We start from the raw sequence: 23211 nt of genomic DNA on the forward strand, positions 1-23211 counted from the left end.
GGGGCACTCGCTCAGTTCACGCTCCGCGCGCTCGGAGTGGACTTGGGCGCACAGTCAGGTTCTGGCTAGTTGACACGATTCCTGTAATGATGTAGCTTTTGCTGTATTATTATTGTTACTGTCTCCTGCAGCCAGCACCAAGCACGGCCACAGAAAAGCTTTCAGGGACTTTGATCCAGGAGAAAGCCAGACTGCATCAAGGCTCGGGAAATCCAAGCCTGACATCCTGGGCTGGGGCACCCCATAAAAGCCCAGGAAAGGCTGGGGCCCCCGACTGTGCGTAAGGAGGAGCGGCCATGCCCTCCCTGGACATTTCCTAGCGGGTTCCTGGGCCGCCCCTGTGGGAAAGCTGAGTGTAGAGTTATCCACTCACTCCTGTGTGGGTTGGTTCTTTTTCATGCTCCATCCCCCTCTGTACTTTCAGATATACAGAAAGTCTGAGTTTCTCTAATAAACACGGGGGGTATAAGAGGAATGACCGTTTAGTAGTGTGTTTTTTCCCCCTAAAAATTCACAGCAGCAGGAACGCCTTGCAGACTTGAGGACATATACAAACAACTCCTAGCTATAAACTTAGTTATGTCGTAGAGCCATGTGGGCTTGTTTATAAATATGCGTCTTAAGAGCCCTAAGTTCCCTGAGAAACATTCGGTGTCTTTTAAATGAAAGGCATATGATGCGAGCTCTAGAGTATATGTACACCAATACAAGTTCAGCTCCTAGGAAGGTACAGGGAAGCCACGGGGGACCACTGCCTGGCAAGTCCTTCCCACCCTTCCCTCGGACCCATGTTAGATGGTGGTGGTCGGGAGGGATGGGACCAAGTGTCACCAACCCCACTTAACATCCCTGGAAACTCCTGGAAATGCAAGTCTCTCACAGGGAATCCTGTGTGTTCTGGAACATGTAACCACATGTGCCTATTACAGAAGGAACAGCTAATGGCAAACTCCCATAAGGAATGCTTAATCTGCAGTTTTTGGCAAGAAACTGGGTTTCTGTTTGCCAAGAGCTTCATTAAATAGATTTTGAGAGGTTGAGAGGGAGTTTATGGGAATGGCACAGCTCTAGCCAATGGAGTATTGGAGTATTAAAAATAAATGTAAAATAATATCAATTGAAACGATGATAGTTGATTTCCAGAGGTCACGAGGAGAGAGCAGAAGTCAGATGGGAGGCTGTCTCGCCTTCTCTGAGACATACCAGTGCCAGTTCTTCTAACTGGCACTTGGAGAATAGCCTTCTCGGAAAATGACCATAGCCCTTTGACCAGCACTTCCAGCTACCCTATCCAGACCTGCATGGCTCTTCCTCCTCTGCAGGTTTTTAAAACCTGCTCCTAACCCTCATTCCCTATCTTAACCCTCCCCAGTTCCAAACAGTTGCCATGGCCAGGGCCCCAGGGACCAGTGTTCTATGGAGCCATCAGCTGGCTAGTGAGACCCAGTTATTAAGTGAGGTTCTGATTGGGATTTTGTCTTAGCAGGCCCAGCCCATCACCCACAGGCCACCACTCCCATCTGTGCTCTAGCTTTCTATTTCACCTCTGAGAGTATCAACAGTTCATGTCTTTCCACAGGAGAGCCTGGGTTCTAATCCCAGGATTCTGCTCCCCATCCTTCATGTCAATCAATTAATCTGCTAGGCATAAAGCAACTCTCCTTTGCTATTTCTACACGGGCAACACTAGTAGGAGGTGATAGGTGAGAGTGGGAGTAGGAGGGAGACAGAGTTGGGGGAGGCATCAGTTTCTTTTGAAGCCTAACAAAAGATTGGCCATCCTAGGATTCCAGCACTGGCAGACCTCGGGGTGCTGTGTAACCACTGATGCTTCCTCAAACCGCCTTGATGGGAGTGAAGCGCAGTGAAGGAATGGGCATAGTCCAGGAAGCAAAAGGATGAGGGTTAACAAAACATATTGCAGGTTCGCATCTCAGCCTCTTTGATATACAGTTTTCTCTCCATTCCTCTGGCATCATTGGATGCCAACACAGTAGAAAGGCTATCCTGTGAAGTGGCTGATGTTCTGACTTGTAGTTACATCTAACATTCCCCGCAGACAGTTTGTGGCTGTTGCTGTTGTTATTAGGTGCCAACTCCCCAAACACAGAGATTTGGGGTATTTTAATAAAGTTGTCTTTATTTAGTTTCCTTTAGAGCCTAGAACTAAAGCAATTGAATAAGTTAAACTAGTTGAAAAGTCCTCAGAGATGACTAGTGACCCCTGCCACCATGTACACATAAAGGTAAATTCAGATAAGTCAAGTTCAGATAAGAGATTGCCTGTCTGTCGGCTAAATTATTATACTTTGCAAAAAAAAAAAAAATCTCAAGGTCTAAAAGCTGTTTTTAATGCCCTCCTCCCCCATGGGAATATATTTTGGGAAATGAAAAATATTTGGAGTTCATACATCAAAGCAGCAGTTGAAGCACTGTGTGGACCACTCTAGCTCCTTTCTTTCTCAATTTATTGAAAGAAACGTCACAGTTATATAGTAATAGTGGGAATGTCAAGATAGGATTGCAAGAATTTTAACCTTAGCACTTTATTTTGTGGGCGAGTTTGAGACATATTAGTAAGTGACGCTGGGAAAAATGCGTGCTGAATCCAACGAACTATGCCAAATGTAGAAAGCAAGGGTTTGGAGAAGGGCAGGGAAGCTGGGTGGAGGGAAAACTCTCATGAAAAAGCACTAAAATAATTGAATGTCATGTATGTTGGCAAGAAGCCAGGCGGCCTCATGTTTGTGTGTGCTCCGCTGCTGTGTTTTTCCCTGGCTTCATCTTCAGCTTCTCACAACTCTGCGGACAGAGGAGATAAAGAAACATTTTGCATCAAAGCAGTTCAAGAGCTTTGCATCAAGATAAAAATAAATATATGCATACACAAAGAAGTATTTAAGCTTTTCTGTAAAATATATGTCCCAGTCCAACATTATCTACTCCAGAAAACACACCCACAGACTAATATATAACTTTGTCACGTTTTTGAAGCTTCTAAATTTTAACTTAAAAAACCAATAACTGAATTTCAATCAATCCCATCAGGCTTTCAAGTGTACTGTTACAAAGTTCTCAAATATAATGGATACAATTTATCTGTGACTTAAATAATAATATTGAGTGTTTTGGCAATTCAAGAAGTCACAGGATTTTTCAAAAGCTATACTTGTTTTTGAAATTCAATTTGTTTCTATAATAGTTTTCACATAGTTGACCTTTTCTTAAAGAAACAGATTTGACTAGCTAAAGGATTCAATTGCAATGTAAAAATATAATAAGATTATTTTCCCCACATGCAAATATTTTGACTTTCTAATGTCATTGTTGACACTTATTATAGATATTACTTACATTTATTATAGAAGTGCATTTTACTACAAATGTTAAAAATCATAATGCAATAATTCTAATCACCTTTATTTTTTGCTCTATAAAAAAACATTAAAGTTAGATTTCTTCTATGATACATACCTTTAAAATATGAATAATAAGCTAGCCAGAGGTTCTCAACTTGTGGGTCGAGACCTCTTTGGCGGTCGAACGACCCTTTCACAGGGGTCGCCTAAGACCATCCTGCATATCAGATATTTACATTACAATTCATAACAGTAGCAACATTACAGTTATGAAGTAGCAACGAAAATAATTTTATGGTTGGGTCACAACATGAGGAACTGTATTTAAAGGGCCAGAAGGTTGAGAATCACTGATATTAAAATTTAAAAATACAGATTTTACCAGAAATTAATAATCTTTTACCTATGACACATCTTCCGCTGTTTTATTTGAGATATCAATTGGTAAAAGTTCTATCTAAAATATTTTAGATACACTTTCCTGCTGATTCACTAGATATGTCTGAAAGACAGCTTCTTTCCAAAACAGTGTCATCCATACACATTCACACATTGATTTTTTTTTACCTTTCCTTAAAGCATATTGCAATATAGATAAAGGCAAAATAACAACGTGTGTTTCTCCTTTGGACTGGGATTATACAATGTAAGTATACCGTCCGTGGTCATTAAGCAAACCTGGTCAAGGCCCGGCCAATAGACATAATCAAGGCGGGTCCAAACAGAGAGAATGAGATTGTCCTCTGGGTAGACCCCCACCTACGGTGCCCCACCCTCGCCCAGGGACACCCTTCACCTCTGGAGGGAGGACTGGGTTGGGGCGCTTAGTTGGTGAGCTCAGAAGGCACCTTTTGTGAGCAGCTGAAAACCCTGAGCTATCCAGCATACCCTCTTTACTGCGGTGCTTCGTGAATTCGACAGAAAGAAGAAAAGCGCAAACACCTGTATCGCTCCAGGATTATTCAGGGGGAAAGAGAGGGGAGGGAGCGCCAAATCCTTTACTCGAAAAAGTATTAAAGAACTTTAGAGAAAGATGAAGATTCCTGTTCACTCACTTCCCTCTCCCCATCGGTCCAGCCCGCCCCCAGCATTATGGATTCCTGATGGGGATTTTGATGAGTTTTAATTTGCAAAGTGTCTTCAGCAGGATTTCCGAACAAAAAGCTCTCTGTGCCGGTAGAAGGCGAGCCGAGCTCGGGGGAGGCCCCTCCTCGGAGGGCAGGCGGGACCCGGCGCGGCGAGCGGCGCCCTGGCCGCGCGGACCCGCACCCCGGAGCCTGCGCCCCGGGCGGCTGCAGCTCAGCCTCACGCCCGCGCTGTCCGCGGGGAACCTGTGCGAAGGCCGTGAGCAGAACAGGCTTCCGGGGGCAGGCGAGGCGGAGCGCCCCTGGCACGGCCGCCAGCCGGGGCCACCGCGGCGAGGGACCGCCCGTCCCGGGAGCCGCAGGGCACCGCCCTGGAGGGCCTCTGGGGTGAGGGCTGAGTCTCCAAAGGCCGCTGGATTGAACCTCGAGGCCGTGGGCGAGGCCGCCTCGGACCCGGGACCACGCTGTGGTTAAGGGCGCACAGGAGGAGTCGTCTCTGTTCTGAGCAGAGAGGGAAGCTTGCCTCTCCTGTCAACTCAAAAGATCCCCCAGGACAGAGAGAAGTCAGTGCTGAACCCACTTGCTGCTAATGTTTCGCGGGTAGTGCTTTCCCTCCTTTCAAGTCTAACTCTTGGAAAGCAACGTCTTTTAAGCTTTCTATCCAAATATTGATATTGGCAAATAGATCATCCAACCGCCCCCTGGTAAGGACACTGCCCTTTTTGTTGTACAAGTCGGCAAACAGAATTCATCCATATTGCAAATTGCTGCAGATTTGGGGGTCGAAGCAGAAGAGTTGTAACTCTCTTTGACAGTAGTGTGTGTGTGTGTGTGTGTGTGTGTGTGTGTGTGTGTGGCAGCGCACGCCTGGCCCTGACCTGTCTTCAGGAGCGAAGGAGCCTCGCTCTCCCGTTGGGAAAAGGCGGGCTTCAGCATTGAAAGCTTCTTCACCTTTTCTGAGCGTGTGTCTTCCTTTTTATTGAACAAAACTGAGCGCACTATCTCTAGCAGGGTGGCCCCGCCACACCATGAACGTGCCGATTATTAAGTTCAAATAGAACAAGCCATTGAAGTATTTACTGCTAGTTTATCAAAAACTTCAGCAAGTATTTTTTCAAGTTATCAGAAAGACAGAAAAATTTGGCTTTAAGTAGTTCATTTATATTAGATTATTTGTGAGATTGCCATCACTTATACAATATCAAAACATTATAATAAACTCAGTTCTTAAAGAGAAGTTTCAGTATAAAAGGAACATGTTTTGGGGAAAATCTCTTAAATGCAGTTACTTATAGGAAATCCTAACATTTCCAATAAAGTTTATTTCTGATTAATGTTAATGAAATGGTGTCTTTTACACCATTTGATTCACCTGTGTTGGGGAGTGGGGTTTACAGTCATTCTTTTACTGCATAAAGAATTGTTCAATAATTAAATTGAATTAAGCAACATCGAAGTAACTGATTATTCTCTTTTGTGTAAGAATGCCTTTTAATCATGTCTTCTTTCTAATGTTAATACAACTTTGAATACTGACTTAGACTTTAAAAAGAAATATAAGCCTTGGCAAAATGAATAAAGAAAAGAAACTTTGTTAATGTAATTTTCATTTATGCAATAAAACAGGTCTATGGGCAATCTCATTTGAGCCATATAAGCGTCTTTGGGCATCTCTAACTGCTGGATCACAGCTGTTATGCTGTTTGGTATTAACCCTAACAATTTTTAAAATATTTTTGTGACTTGGGAGACTGGGTTCCTAATTCCAGCTCTTATTATTCACATATCAACCTGTATAACCTAAAACAAATACAGTTCTCTATTAAGATCTTAACATCTCTTCCTAAAATATTCTCATTGTAAGCAATGTATTGACAAAAGACTATACTGAGGCAAACTGTATAGGGCATAAGGACTTCCAAACAACTTTGTTAGTTCCAGAGATGAACACTGGGGAATCCTGTAAATCATTAAACAAATTTCCTTCACGTACTACCCATTAAAGGTGGGCCTTAATTCTATAATTCTCAAATATGATCCTGTAGTTACATGGTTTTACAAAGTATGCATTCTTACTTATAAAGCTAAAAGAGAAGAAAAAAATGAGAGGCAAATATTTTTGGAGATGGTGGAATGATGGAATTAAATCAATGGAGACAAACATAAAGTCACAAATTAAGTTAAAAAGTAAATATAGGAGAGGGAAAACAAAGCTTATAAGGGTCCATACATTAAAGATCTGAGGATATTTTGAATCTACAGCATGACTTAGTTGCTAAAGTAGCTAAAACAAAATTAACTTACATTACATTAACAAAAGTGAAGCAGTCATGCATCAAGACAGATCAGATCCTCACTACACACTGTTTTATAACAGAAATCAAGGGAATTGAGAAGTGCTCTGGAAACTACTTTCACAGAGAGAAACTGATAACTTTGAGCTTTGCTAGTGAACAGTGGGTGAGTCAAAGGGGATTTGGAAACCATGTCATGCCATGAATGGTTAAAAGAATAGTGATTTTTAGCTAAGAAAAGATCTATAAAAGAGTTATTAAACTTACTCAATTTAGCCCTAGTTGTGGAAATAGGTGGATTGGCTCAAGGTAAAATACAGTTGTTGTTGTTGTTTTAATGTAAAAAGCAAGCTTTCTAACAACGAACGTGCTCTATGACTAAAGTGGGCTTTTTCAAAGCTGCACTGTACCAGACAAGAGGTGTTGCAGATGTAAATGTGCTGTGCAAGTCTCTTCCAAACCAAAGCCAGTGAATGATGCCCTTCATGCTCACAATAGCATCACATCTCTGCACTATTAATTTCCAAGTTAGAATTAGTTTTCTCTAATTAGAAAAAATAATTTTTTATCATATTTTGCCTCAATAATGATACCTGAAATTAAAGACTACACTTAGAGAGCAAGTGTTTTCTGTCTAATAACCACAGCATCATTCTGATCTGCCTATATTTTTATGATCTAGATAACCCTTTTGATTACCTATGAATGGCAAGTTTGGTTAACTGGGTACACACAACTTTTGTGAAAACGTATATGTATGCACATCTATTTCATCTATAACATAAAAAGTGTAATAAAGTACAAATTAGATTTAGCCTCACAGGATTTGAGTCCAACTCTCCCACCTGCTGGCTGTGTGATGCTGAGAAAGGTACCTGACCATCTTCTGTAAAATGGGGCTCTGAATAGTATCTATGTCAAAGGGTGGGAGTAAATATAATGAGAGTCCATGTATCTAAAGCACTCAGGGGCAGTGCCTGGCCATACTATAAGCACTATTTGTTTACTGTAATCATGATTTTTAAAATTCAGAATGGGGAAGCATTTAATAAAGATTATGGGCAAAGTAAAAATAAATTAATAGTATTATGAAACGGAAATTGACTTAGAAATAAAAAATTCAGCCCTGGCTGGTACAGCTCAGTTGGTTGGGCATGATCTGGGGCACCAAAAGGTTTCCTACTCCTGGTCAGAGCCCATGCCCACCAGGGCACATGTCGGGGTTGTGGGCTCAATCCCCGGTAGGGGGTGTGCAGGAGACAGCTGATGGATGTTTTGCTCTCCCTTTCCCTTTCTCTCTCTCTAAAAATCAATACAAAAAATGTTTTAAAGTAGAAAATTCAACTATTTCAGAAAATCAAATATAGAATTATAAATTATTTAAGGGAAGAGAAAGGATCACATATGGGAGACAAATCTCCATGAGAAGTCTATGTCCAGATGTACTAGTTTAAGGTAAGTGTGCTTGCCCCAAACCACTATTGTTAGGCTCTTTGGTATTACCCCTAATTTTTTTAAATTCTTACTTGATAATGTTTTTACAATTATTATTTATTAATTATTTATTATTAATACATTATTATTGATATTGATTTCAGAGCAAGATGTGTGTGTGTGTGTGTGTGTGTGTGAGAGAGAGAGAGAGAGAGAAATGTGAGAGAGAAACATCTATTGGTAGCTTCCTATACCCACCAGACCTGGGACTGAACCCTCAATCTAGATATGTGCCCTACTGGGAATCAAACCTGTAACCTTTTGGTGTACAGGATGATGCTCCGAACAACTGAGCTATCCAGCCAGGGCTTACTCTTAACAATTTTTAAAAGATTTTTTTGACTTTGGAGACTGGGGTCCTACTGCCAGCTCTGTAATTAACACATCAATCTGTATTACCTAAAACAAATACAGGTCTCTATTAAGATCTCAACATCTTGTTAAAATATTCTCATTTTAAGCAATGTATTGAAAAAAGATTATACTGACATTATTATTAGAAATACAATTCTTATCAATTAAACTATGCAGTCTCTAGCAGGGTGCTATGGACTGAATGTTTGCGTTCCCTCAAAATTTGTATGTTGAAACAGTCCCCAGTGTGTCATTTGAAAGTGGAGTATTTAGAAGGCAATTAGGATGATATACCTGAAGGAGAGTAGAGCCTTCATGATGACATTAATGCTCTCATTAATGAGTGAAGAGACATGATGTCTCTCTGAGAGAGAGAGAGAGAGAGAGAGAGAGAGAGAAAGAAAGAGAGAGAGAGAAATGTGAGAGAGAAACATCTATTGGTTGCTTCCTATACCCACCAGACCTGGGACTGAACCCTCAATCTAGATATATGCCCTACTGGGAATCAAACCTGTAACCTTTTGGTGTACAGGATGATGCTCCAAACAACTGAGCTACCCAGCCAGGGCTTACTGGCTAAGGTACGAAGATTGTCATCTGTAAGCCAAGAACCCATCCATTTTGAACCTTGATCTTGGAATTCAAGCCTCCAGAACCAAGAAATAAATGTTTGTTGTTTAAGTCACCCAGTCTTTGGTACTTTGTTAGAGCAGCTCAAGCAGATGAAGACAGAGGCCTTCTAATATTTTTCTTTCTAATATACTCCACATCAATAATATTAGAAACTTACTTTTACTGCCATTACTAGCCTTAGAGGACTCAGCACAATGCTTCTGAAGGCTTCATGGAACTCATTCCTGGGGAAGTGGAGAAGCTTGTTCTGAAAATTACTGTGAGTATCAATATCCTTCTGAGAAAAGCATTTACAGAGAAATCTGCCAGTGTCCACATTTACAAAGAGTTTCCCTCATATTTAAGAAGTACCTGCATATGTAAATCAACCTCCAACAGACTGAAAGGCTAATGCCTCTCTCATTCAAGTTTTTACCCACCTAACATTATTATTATTATTATTATTAATAATAATAATAATATAATATGCCCTAACTGGTTTGGCTCAGTGGATAGAGCGTCAGCCTGCGTGCAGACTGAAAGTTTCCAGGTTCGATTCCAGTCAAGGGCATGTACCTCAGTTGCAGGCACATCCCCAGTAGGGGGGGGCGCAGGAGGCAGCTGATCGATGTTTCTCTCTCATTGATGTTTCTAACTCTCTATCCCTCTCCCTTCCTCTCTGTGAAAAATCAATAAAAAATATTTTTTTAAAAAATAATAAATCAGTGTACCCACTAATTAGGGGCTTTGGTGTAAGTAACTTTATGTTATTTCATATTTGAATTAAATCAATATTTCCTCCTAATCGTATTTATTTTTATACGATCCTTGTAATGACTGGTAATAATGTTATCTGAGAATCCTATCACCTTCCTATTTTTGAAAAACATCACATAGAAGTTTTCGACTTAGAGACCACACATATAACCTAAAATCTATAGGCTGGAGAGGTCTCAGGGTGTTTTACCCAATCCTACTTCTCAGTCACATTTCCCATGAATTCCCAGCCTTTTACACCAGGCTCTCTTAGTTCTGTCCAATAACAGTGTCCCTGGATTGCTCTATTCCCCATTCCCTGGATATGTCGCTGTTATCTGTCTCCACATATTTACCCAGGCTGTAGCTTTTGCTTAAAATGCTTTTGTCAATATTATTCTTCAATATCAGTTAAGTAGAATATGAAAGCACCCTTTCCTTGCCCATTCTCATTTGAAATTTTGAAATTAATCCTTTCAATACACAAAACATTATTTATCTCCTTTAGAATACTAAAATAGAAGTTTCTTAAGGGTTGTTTATTGGGTATAAGTTAATACCCATCTTTTAAAATTCATTTATATTTATCAAATAATTTTTTTGTTCTCAAAAAATAGAAAAAAAAACATTAAGAAATCAAGTCAAGGGATGGATATCCTTCTGTCTCCCTACAGAGAAAATAGGAAACGGATGAGAAGTGGAGAATGAGAGAGAAATGAAGAATGTGAGCCAGTCACCAGTTTAGCCAATTACCTGGCATCTGCTTTGGGACCTGGTAGTGGAAACATTTTCAGGGCTCTATTTTGGAATAAAAGCTTTGCACACAGAGTTCTAGTGCTGACATCTCAGCCTGTTTTTTAGAAATATATATTTTACTTGTCCACATGAAAAATTAAGTTAACATGTTATTAGAAATGTATGTCATTCATAATGCCAAGTATTCTGCACACTTTCAGTAGAGGATGTTCAATATGTATATATTGGAAACATTGAATTCCACTGCCATTTCAAGGCAACTCTAGAGAATCCATTTTAAAGATCTTTTAAAAGTATTTTTCCATCCTTTCACAGAAATACTTCCTAAATAAGGTTTGCAGAATTGATCCGATTTTGGTTTAATTTTGGAAGATTGGTCTGGAAAGGTTTTCTGTGTCAAGTCACCATTTATTGAGTGCTTATGATACCCAAGGTACTGAGCCAGGGGCTTTACATAGACTTTGTCACTTAATCCCATAGCATCCTATGAGTTATAATCTTAATTTAATAAGCAAACCGGCTCAGAGAATTTGCTACTTGTCCAAAATGGCATATCAATGGATGTTAGAACACAGGACAATTGAATTACAAAATGCATGATTTTTTTTCACTTTCTTCCATATGCATCATATTAGAATATGTACTAAGCAGAACGAAATTGCTATGCTGATTCCTTACTTTGTTCTATGTATTACACTGAGTTATGTTAAGCATTGGTTTCATTTTAAAGTTATTAGAAAGTCAATGGTTAGACCAAACCTGAATAAGCCAGAGAGAGATGAAGAAGAGAAACACCCTACTATGTCTTCTTGCAATTTTCTGTTGATATGAAACTTGGAGAGATATCTTGAGTCCAATAATGTGGGAGGAAACCTCAAATCCACATCAAAAAGCAAAGCAGTAGAGTTAGTATTTATTTATTCAATTTGGAATATGCATAGTTTAATATTACTAATAGTTACACATTTATAGATATCAGAAATCATTTTTAGATCATTTTTATTTTTCTCCAAGATATATATTTTAGGGGATAGTATAACTGAAATTTTCCTTATAATATAATGGCTTTATAATTTCATTTGATAAAAATAACACATTGGGTATATTGGAGTAAATAAAATATATTAATTTATCAATTTCTTTTTACATTTGTGATGTGGCTACTAGAAAAATTAAATATGTAGCTCATGTTATATTTGTATTGTATAATGCTGATCTAGGCCAATTCTATGAGGATCCTAAAACAAGTCTGAAAGTTTCTGTTATAGCCTTTGAGGAGAAAATTAGTTTTCAGAAATTCCAATGACATGTTAAAAACATTATGTTATATTTACACGCCTGGTGGATGCATTGAGGCGCCCATAAGGAAAGCCTAGGCTTGAAGTGTGTTCTCACCTGTGCTCTTGCAGTGTAAACGTGGTTATACCCACACTTCCTAACAGGGAGGGACGCTATGAAGATTGCATTCAGTCATGGCAAAAATAAGCCTGGAAACAAGAGGGAAGCTTCACCTGCTGTACTGTTCACTGAATTGGTTTACTTTTATCAAAAGCTTTATAGAAGGGATCTGTCTTTTTGTAGTACCTTGGCTAATTCTTTTCCAAAAGCAAAGATGAGGAACAAGTACCAGAGAAGCCCTCATTCTGACCATGCAGTGTGAAAGGGAACATTGCCAGTTGTGGTGCTCTCTCGTGCCGCTTTATTAATTCTTCCTTACTGAGCTCTCACGAGTCCTCTTCCCTGCAGGTAGGTGGTCCTTCCAGATCTACTAGAGAGGGCTCTTACCCTAGAGTGCAGGCAGGGATACAGGTTATTAGTGAAAAGCCACATGACAAGTTTTTCAATCTTTGATTTGGGTAAAATTCTGGCTCTTAGGAGCAGTAGATGATCTATATGATATGTGGAGGGAAAGGAAGAATGGTGGCTCGGCAGTACTGCATAAAGCAGGTGTTGATTTCATGTTTTTAGAAGTTATAAACACATATTTGTTATTTTCAAATGCATTGTGCTCATTATGTAACTGTTATTGGCTTTTATGTTTTGTGCCTTAAATTAAAACTGGATTGATAATACAATAAGATGCCAAATATAATATGGCTCCCATTAAAAGACCCCATTTATGTCACAGTTCAAATCATGCCATTTGCAAAATTAACAGATATTCATATGTAAAACCTGGTGCAACATAGACTACAAGTTGGATACTAATTATATTTCTTGCTACCAGTAACATAAAAGATTTCAACCTGCCTTTATAAGACAGTCTGTTATTAAAAACAAAAATTTTAAATATATGTATAAATTTCATTAATGCATATTTGAATCCAGTTATGCCAGGTCCAGTTCTTAAGGTCTAGAACTAAACCATAATGGAGGTTATCATACTTCCTTTTTATTCAATAATATTCACAATGGTTAGTAGACTAAAAGTTTTCTTATAATAGGGATTTTTGTGCCTTGTTTTCTGTGATCACTATCTTTTATCTATTCTCTTATCAATTATTTTCTGCATTAATATATTCTACCTAAGTTATCTCACAGAATAGTATGCAGATCAGTGCTATCCAATAGCAATGCAACACTAAATATATATGTAATTTAAATTTTTCTAGCATTCACATTTAGCAAAATAAAAAATAAATAGATGAAATTATTTTATAATACATTTTATTTAAGCCAAAATACTAGTACAGGGGTTGTCAAAAGTAGGTTTGCGTACATAAAGCACAATTTATTCTTGTATTATTGTTATTTATTTATTATTGTATTATTTATTTGTATTATTTGTCTTATTATTGTTGTTATTATTTCATATGTGTGTTTATGATTTATCTTTTAAGTAATGATGGCTGGTAATTTAACCTGCTTTTGCCCACCCCTGTACTATAGTTTTAACAGAGTCAATATGTAATTATTAGGCAATTTTGCATTATTTTATCATACTAAATGTTTGAAATCTGCTGTGTTTTATACTTAATATCTCAATTCAGACAAACTTTATTAACAGTACCCTGTAGCTATATGTGGCTACAGGCTAATGTTTTGGACAGCATAGATCTAGATTGTAGATCTTCATCTGCTGGAAAAAGGCTTTCTCTGAATCTCACAATCATCAACGACAAAAGATGCTTCATCTAGGTAAGCAAAGATAAATGGTAGGTAGTGGATTTCATTCTATACTGAAATGGAAAGTAGAATTAGATATCCTATTAGTGCTCAGTTACAAATTAGTTTTAACAAAATTATTCTATAGCACGCTCAGGGGTCATCTTCTTCCCCTAAATTAAAGTATATTCAATAGAAAACTCACCTTTCCTCATACAATAATAAATATCATAAATCCAGATGAGGAACACTTTTCTAGCCTTTAAAGTTAGTAGAAACAGTATTTCATAGTAAATCTATATATATAAAAGGCTAATATGCTAAATGTCTGTCCAACCAGTAGCTATGATGCACACTGACCACCAGGGGGCAAACACTCAACGCAGGAGCTGCCAAGCTGCAGTGACGTGGCAGCGGCGGTTCTTGGGTAACGCACCCCGAAACCAGAGAGGAGGGAGCCTGATTCCTCGTGGGGCTGTGCGATTCCACCTTTGGCTTTGGGTTATGTTGTTGCTGGGGTACTGTTCACCCTGAATCTGGTTTACTACACACTCGCCTTTGTGTTCCACACCCTGTACACAGCAACTGTGCAGAGTGTCCTCTTGCACTCTGGGACCCCTCGGGAGATGTCAGAGAGCCGGTTTTGGCCTGATCCCTGCAGGCCAGGTCAAGGGACCCCACCTGCCAGAGGAACCCCACTCACTCCGCAGATGCCCTTCAGCCAAGGTGCCACCCCAGGTGGGGCCAGGTGGGAAAGAACCACGGGAGGTTGGCTCCAGGGCGTGTCTGGCCCATCTTGCCCAGTCCCACCCTGCCGGCCACCTTCTAATTAATTTCCTTTCAATGTGCAGGAATCCATGTACCGGGTCACTAGTACAATAATAAATAAAATGTATAATGAGTAGACCTTATTCACTTATTTAATATCTATTAAGTTAAATGACAAATTATTTTTTATTTGCAAAGATGTTTTTTAACTAAGAAACTTATTATAGTTATTTTGATTATAGAATACTACAAGTTAAGTATTATAAAAATAAATCCTATATAGCCCTAGCTGGAGATAGAACGTCGGCCTGTGGACCAAAGGGTTCCCAGTTGGATTCCAGTCAAGGGCACATACCTGGTTTGCAGGCTTCTCCCTGGCTGGGCCATGGTCAAGGCTCCTGCAGGAGGCAAACAATAAATGTTTTTCTCTCACATCTATGTTTCTCTCTGTCTTTCCCTGTCTCTTCCACTCTCTTTAAAAAATCAATGGAAAAATATCCTCCGGTAAGGATTAAAAAAAAATCCTATATATTTAATTTTACTACTATAAACTTTGTGTCAATGCCCAGATTTTGAGGTAACTTAGAGGAAATAGGAGCATATTATGAAATAAGAAAAAAAAATCATGGCAATGATCAAATCAATAAATAAACAACATAATCAAGAAATATAAGGACCAAAGCTTATTATGCTGATGATGGGAGGATTTAATGTTAGACAAGATCTCTTAAAACACTGCTATTTATTGTTCACTTGCAATTTTAATTTCTAAAAACCTTGTAATTTCTGTCTGTACCTCCCAACATAATTTTTCAGGTTAAAATGAATTCTCCCTTGTTTTCTCAAAAAACAAAAATCAAACTGAACACTAATTTCTATGAATCCTAGCATATTCTCTCTTTTACCTCTAAGGCAGAATGGTGTCTATAGCAGTGCTTTGGCTTTTGTTATATTATTCTGCAATTTTTTTAAAAAAAATCTGAGTACTGTGCATTAATACAATTTATGAGCACAGTAAGAAATTAAGGTTTGAAATACTTCCCCAAACACCTAATAACATGTCTTACAACAAACTCTGTGCACAAAGGTCTTGTCGGCAGATTGAACCTTGGGAAGGTGGTTCATCTATACAGAGAACTCTCAAATAAAGACATTTTAGAATGTCCGAACACCCCACCAAACTAATACTTCCATCAGCCTTTTTGTGATCAGTGGTTCACTTTACCATTCCTATGAGAAGTGAGGATGATAATTGCTTGTGGTAGTGCTGAAGGAAGAGGACAGGTAGGAAGGTGAGGATTGAATTGGAAAGGGCTTGGAGTTAGTTCATAGGGTGCAGAAAAGGACAAAATGTAAGTTCAGGTTATGTATTTGAAGAGTAGCATTGCCTAGATCCATCCCTGTCAATCTGTAATTTAGTAAACTGACATTTAGGTTCATGTTTTTATCTTCCCAAATCTTAAAGACAAATATTTGCCATAAAGTCTCCCCAAGGAAACAAAAACAGAATATCTCTTAATTTGATTTCTTTCAGGTTTTATGCAATTGTTAAAATTAAAAAAATTAAATATAATTTGAAATTTATTCAGTAATTTTCTAGCCTTTAAAGAGTAGAAACAGTGCTTCAAATTTACCTTTACTATTTTTATAAACACAAATAAACTAGTATTAATGTAAGTTTAAATTCCAAAAGATTTTTTCAATGATCATTTTAAAATGATTTTTTCAATGATGATTTTTAAATGATTTTTAAAAAATGATCATTGAAAATCTGTGGTTTATTGTGGCTAAATTAACAACAGATTTTCAATTTAATGCCATAATTAGGAAACTAATATATATATATATATATATATATATATATATATATATACACCTATATGTATGTATACATATCATCACTTAAAATTTAAGGAGCATCAGTACTCATCATCTTCCTCAAAATTAATATTAGGATGCTCGGCTGGTGTGGTTCAGCAGTTGAACATTGACCCATGCACCAAGAGGTCACCAGTTCTACCCTGGTCAGGGCACGTGCCCAGGTTTCAGGCTTGATCCTCAGTATGGAGTGTGTAAGAGGCAGCTGACCAATATTTTGCTCTCATAGATGTTTCCATCTCTCTCCCCCCTCCCTGTCTCTCTCTCTAAAATCAATAACAACATATTTTTAAAAATTAATATTATGAACACTGGCCAGTGGCTCAGTTGGTTGATCAGGTTGATCATTGTTCTGTATACCAAAAGGTTTTGGGTTTGATTCCTGGTCAGGGCACCTAACTAGGTAGTAGGTTTGGTTCCTGGTCAGGGTGCTTACAGGAGGCAACTGATCAATGTTTCTTTCTCACATCGATGTCTCTCTTTCTCTCCCTTTCTCTCTCTCTAAAATCAATAAACACAGCCTTGGGTGAGGATAAAAATAATAATATTATGATGAAACAATTACATGGATCACAGAATAAGGAAATTATAGATTAAATTATTTTTAGGCACCAAAGCAGTTTAATCATGGCCTGGCCAGTATCACTCAGTTGGCTGGGCGTCGTTCCGGGCACCAAAAGGTTGCCAGTTAATTCCTGGTCAGGGCACATGCCCAGATTGCAGGCTCAATCCCAGGTAGGGGGCATGCAGGAGGCAGCCCATCAATGTTTCACTCTCACATTGATCTTTCTCCCTCCCTCTCCCTTCCTCTCTCTCTAAAAAATCAATAAAAATATTTTTTAAAACACACAGTTTAATCATAAGCATCTCATTTCTCATCCTAGCTTTTTCATTTGATTGATTTGGGCATACAAACCATAAAACCCTGTCAATATCAGCTTTAATGTGGCTTTTTCCTGCAGGGTTCATAATAAGCTGAGATAAAATATTTTCTGTCATCACATTATGTTGGTTGGTGGATACTGTTAGGAAAAGGATGGCGTAACAGCATGCTCATAAAGCAACTACATATGGAGCTTATGTTCCAAAACTCAATTTCTAGGCCACAACATCTGAATCTAAGTTTTCTACATTGATTGACAGCTCAGGGCTCATTAACATTTCTATCTCAATCAAGTTAAAAGGAATTTATAGGTTTGAAATGCAATAGAGCTCCAAGAGTAGATAGGAGGCACAAATTAAATAAATGCATCTCTAAATCTGTGCATTTTTAAATGAAATATTTCATTGAAAAGGAAAAATAAAGGAATAAAAACTAAAGTTCACGGGGTCCTTTTACACAGCAACACCCTGGAAAGTCACTGGAGAACTTAGCTTTGTGAAAAGGGCCTCATTGTCAGGAGAGTAAAAGGTCCTAAAGAGCATTAAATGTCAATGCAGCATTTTGTACACTGTATTTACTACGATATCGCAGAATATTAACTACACAATAGTAAGAGTTTAATAAAACTGGTCTGTCATTTTAGACAACGTATTAATGTTGCAAAATTATAAGGCTCTGCTTTGAAAATATTTTTAAACAATAATTTAAGGGACCTTAATAAAAACTAAAATAATAAAGTATTTTTGAGTCAGTACAATAATTTTAATGAACCAGAATTAGTATCTACATTTCATAAATGATAACAACATACATCTGAAAAGTTACACATAAAATATCCAATCATTAAATTGATCAGTATTTTAATAGAATGTATACTTTCTTAGCATAACTCTTATTTAAGATGACAAAGTCCAACAAGAAAAGGCCATTTTCATTGTCTACTTCTAATTACTTCATATATATTTATCTTTGAAGTAGCTAATTATAACAATCTGGTAAAATAAAATGTATTAATAGATTATTTATTATTACTATAAAGTGTCAATAAAATATAGTTATATTCTCTTATGTGTATGGTATTATAACTTATCAATAACTAAAAATATCTTTAATACATAAATCATAAAATTTTAAACATAATAAATTGAATATGTAAATTCCATTTCAATAGTTCAAGAATTAATTTCTGGAGGCCATTCTACATGAACATAGGAACAACAGCAAAATTGCATTTTACAGACTGGAAATTATATAACTCCACCATAAAACAAAATAAAATATGGGTAATAATGCAAATAAAATAGAGTACAATAGAGTAATAAAACCTTGTATCCAATTGGTAACATGACCAAATATCCACAGAATTCTTCAAAAGAAATCAAATGCCACATGCTGAAGCTTGAAGAATTAGTCTGAAGTTTTCGCCTTCTTTTTGCCACTTCCCCATCCACCACTGAGTTGTACAGGATTGTCACGGAATGATATCCGTTCTTTCTTAGAAGGTCCTGCATTTGCTATCATTGGTGCAAGTATTCCTTTAATTGAAAAACCTAGACAGTGATATTAAATGTATACTTTCATTTAACTTGATCCAAATAACTTACTTAAGTAAGCAATATTATTTGTCAACAACATTCATTATAGAACTAAGTGAACTTTGAGTTTTAAAAAAAGTATATTGAATTTCCATTTTGTTTGCAAAATGATATAATCAAAATTTTGCCTAAATTATATTTACCGGTAGGTTAAATAAAAGAAACTACAAGAGTTAACTAGCTATGAGAGTTTCCTTGTACCTACAATTCAAATATCCCTGGTACTTCAAGACTATTAGATAATGTATCTTTTTAGTATTTAGATACTTACATTTGTTTATATTTTCATAGTTTAAATTTTTATAATTGCTTATATTTTCATAAATAATGACCGTCTTAAAATTAGCTTTAGAATTAACAACTGATTGGGTTAACAACTTCCAGATAAATAATTATTGGTGAAATGGAAAGGATATTAGATCTAGAGTCTAAAAATATTTATGGGTTCTAGTCTGGCTGCATATGACACAGCTTTGTTGTTCTGGATATGCCATAGCCTCTCTGAGCTTTGTTTTATAAATGAGGGGGAAAACCTGTGCATTACAGGGTTGATGTGGGAATTGCCTTTCTGATTATGCTGCAATGGTGGTAAGGCCTGTGCTATAAAATAGAAGAAATCATTATCTATATTCAACAAATTAGAATTTCTCCAGAGAAAAGTAACAAAAATTGTTAGAGGTTAAAAACAAATAGCGGTTGAAAGAATGGGATAGTTGATTAGGAATGTTTTACTGGGCAAGACCCCAAAACACTGTATGAAGAATATTATTGAAGAACTATGATCATCTGCTTTAAATCTCCCGAGGATTAAGCAAGCACACAGGGCTGGGTGTGGGGGGAAAGGTTTGAAAAGCAGCAGAGTGGAGCATTCCACAGCTCCCTGAGTGCTGGCTTTAGGGCAAGGTTTAAACCACGTGACTCTCCATCACGATGCTTTTGTGCTTTAAATAAACGTAGAGGGAAAATGTCTAATTCTTTTTTAAAAAAAATGAGTACTTTTATAACTAAAATTTTAAACATTTAAAAATATATATCCAAATAGACAGGTTAGGAAACATTATACTGTTTGTGAAAATTGGTCTGTAATTTCAAGTTTGGTGCAATATAATGGTGAATATTCTTTTTTTTCACGTTCAAAGTCAATTTTATATTGACTTGCTCTTCAAAAATATAGTATTACTTTTTTGATTGTTAATCTTAAAAATGTGATTAGGAACACCAATACAAAGGAGTTTAATGAGCCTCTATAAAGAGAGAATATTTTACTTTTAGTCTACAAAGAGAACATTACTGACAGGCAGGAAAAAAAATAAAAGGTATTGTTTTAGGAATGGGTATGTTAGGTATAGAGAGGCTAATGCCTATGGCTACAGGCACAAGTCTAATAGAGTTAGAAACAGAACGCAGATCAGGCGTTTAGAGGCCTTCACAGCTGGCACTCCTGAAGGCAATCACAGCAGACAGAGGAACAACTAGGAGATGCTAAATGGAGTTGGCTTTCGTGTACCAGCCAGATTTAGCCTGCATTAAGCTACTCCCTGTAAGTCAGTCAGTAGTCCTTTGCCAAATTGTAAGGACTCTTTCAAGCAACAGCAATATTAAAGTAAGACTCTCCTAATGATAAAATAGTAGCCTAAAAAGCATAAGAAAGTATGCTAAAAACTTATCTACTTTGTGTTTGCTAGTTACATATTGGAAATATGTTATTTCCAAATAACAAAATGAAATATACTTTGTTCTTTTTTTTTAAAGCAAAAAACAAAACAAAACACTGTTACAGTAAACCCCCATCTTGCCCCAGCAGTAAAAATTCTTTGATAAATAAACTATATCCTGGATATCAAGTATGTATGTACACGGACACATTATTTAGGGAGAATGCTAGGATTGGAAGGATGGGGGAGCAGGGAGGTCTGAGAAATGTAGAGCCATTGTGACACCTTTATTTAAGAAAAAAATAGAAATTAAAAAAGAATAAGTGGCCGAAACCGGTTTGGCTCAGTGAATAGAGCGTCGCCTGTGGACTGAAAGGTCCCAGGTTTGATTCCGGTCAAGGGCATGTACCTGGGTTGCAGGCACATCCCCAGTAGGAGATGTGCAGGAGGCAGCTGATCGATGTTTCTCTCTCATTGATGTTTCTAACTCTCTATCTCTCTCTCTTCCTCTCTGTAAAAAAATCAATAAAATATATTTAAAAAAAGAATAAGTGGATTTCCAGAAATGGCTAACACAAATGTTGTGTTCCAATAGAGAAAGCTTAATTAAGTTTCATGCAAGCATAATTCAAGGTAATCATAGAAATAAGTATGTATTTTATAATATAATTAAATAAGATAGTTTATTATTGGTTAATATTTTTGATGAAATAATCTTACATCATTTAATGCCTTTATTCTTACTATATGCTTTTTATCAAAGATGGCAATAATATGTAAGAAGAGTGGACAAAATATTGAAGTATTTATAGGTAACATCATAGGCTTCTAAAATAATTATTTCAAAATGAGATAAATGGAATTACATTAAAACAGCTTTTATGTTTAGACAAAGTCCTAATTCTTTAAAAAAAATTTTAAATACATTTTTATTGTTTTGAGAGAGAGAGAGAGAGCGAGAGAGAGAGAAACATCAATGAGCTGCCTCCTGCATGCCCCCTACTGGGGATCTAGCCAGCAACCTGGGCATATGCCGTGAACAGGAATCGAAACAGCAACTCCAGGTGCATAGGACGGGGCTCACCCAACCGAGCCACACTGGCCAGGGCTGAAGTCCTAATTCTTAACTATTTCTGCATTCTAAAATTGTTTTTTTAAATATTTTATTGATTTTTTACAGAGAGGAAGGGAGAGTGATAGAGAGTTTGAAACATCGATGAGAGAGAAACATCGATCAGCTGCCTCTTGCACATCCCCTCCTGGGGTTGTGCCCGCAACCAAGGTACATGCCCTTGACCGGAATCGAACCTGGGAACCTTCAGTCCGCAGGCCGACACTCTATCCACTGAGCCAAACCGGTCAGGGCAAATTGTTTTTTTTTTTATTGACTACATATTTACAGTATGGTACAAGTTTTTATTCCTAACACTGTTCCGTTGTCTTTATTTTGAAGCTATTAATGAATCTTCAAGTCTTTTTGTATTTATCCACAATCTAACCCTGTATTTAAAAGGCAGTTTGTGTGTGAGTTTTTCATTGTTTAGTTTAATTCCTTCAGCAAATAATAATTATTATTTAAAAATCATATTGTGTGATATTACAAAATAGCTTTATAAACATTTGAAGGATATTTTTAGTGAAATGAAAATGCTGTAGAAAACTAGTGTTTAAAATTACATAAATAATTATCTGAATATATATATTTTTAAAAACAATATTTTAGATGTGATTAAAAGCTTTTATTGTTTGGCAATATGTAAATGAACAATTTGAGCAGTAATCAATATAGCTTATTCTTTCATTTGATTTTGTGAGATTCTTTTTGTTAATCGTACACATTTTTGAACCACCAGATCTATAGAAAATAAATTGAAGAGTAAAACAACACACCTATAAAGGATCCACATATTGGCATTCATAGCAAAGCTATTACTTCGTCCTATAATTACTCTAGAAATGAAAGTAGCAATTTGATTCTGTCAATGTATAATCATTGTGGAATTACTTACTCACATGAAAATATAATAGATAATCTTGCCTCCAAAATTGTTATTAAAGCTAGATCTGCTGATGTGTTCCTGGAATAAAAAGTTATGGCTAAAGGAACTGTGACAGGTTTTTTTTTTCTCTTTCCTGCATCATTATTGTTATAGATTTTATGCTTTTTAAACACTCTGTTGCATATTTATAAGTGATCATGCACATGAACCAATTGTCTCTTACATATATGCTGAAAGTATGTCTTGATAAGCATGCTTTATCTTTCAAAAAGTCACTTCTTTGCTACATAATCTGTGTTCTGCTAAAGATTTGTTCTGGTCCTTTAAATTCTTTTTTGTTGTTTAATCCTTGGTTCTTTAACAAATGTCAAGGTCTATATATGCTGTGTTTTGATAAGTAATTTAATATGTAAAATGCTTTGAATGACTCTCCTGGTATGTATAAAAAAAAACTTTGTTAAGCAGGTCAAAATAGAAATTTCATGATGTATAGTGATACGTCATTGGATTTTTTCATTGATACACTCAACACTATGTGTCTGGACATAGAAATAATTTCAAAGTCCTTGCCATATTGTATTGCTTAACAGCAGATACAGCATGAGTAAAGCATGGAG

General features: G+C 36.9%; 1 protein-coding gene across 6 annotated transcripts in view; it reads right to left on the minus strand.

Moving 5' to 3' along the window:
• Nucleotides 1-2438: 2438 nt before the first annotated feature.
• Nucleotides 2439-23211, minus strand: part of LRRIQ1 (leucine rich repeats and IQ motif containing 1) — a 243591-nt gene continuing 222818 nt past the window's right edge. For 4 of the 6 annotated variants that reach the window (XM_070409622.1, XM_070409618.1, XM_070409619.1 and 1 more), the window contains one exon: nt 18537-18894. In XM_070409622.1, the coding sequence (XP_070265723.1) occupies nt 18752-18894 (143 nt within the window). In that variant the 3' untranslated portion in view covers nt 18537-18751. Of the gene's footprint in view, nt 2803-14938; nt 14982-18536; nt 18895-23211 lie in introns of those variants that run through there. The other 2 variants (XM_070409621.1, XM_070409624.1) reach the window with 2 other exon arrangements.

The sequence above is a fragment of the Myotis yumanensis genome, unplaced genomic scaffold (genome assembly GCF_028538775.1).
Source record: "Myotis yumanensis isolate MYYU_CA2020_CCGP unplaced genomic scaffold, mMyoYum1.0.hap1 SCAF_3, whole genome shotgun sequence".
Classification (NCBI taxonomy): Eukaryota; Metazoa; Chordata; class Mammalia; order Chiroptera; family Vespertilionidae; genus Myotis; species Myotis yumanensis.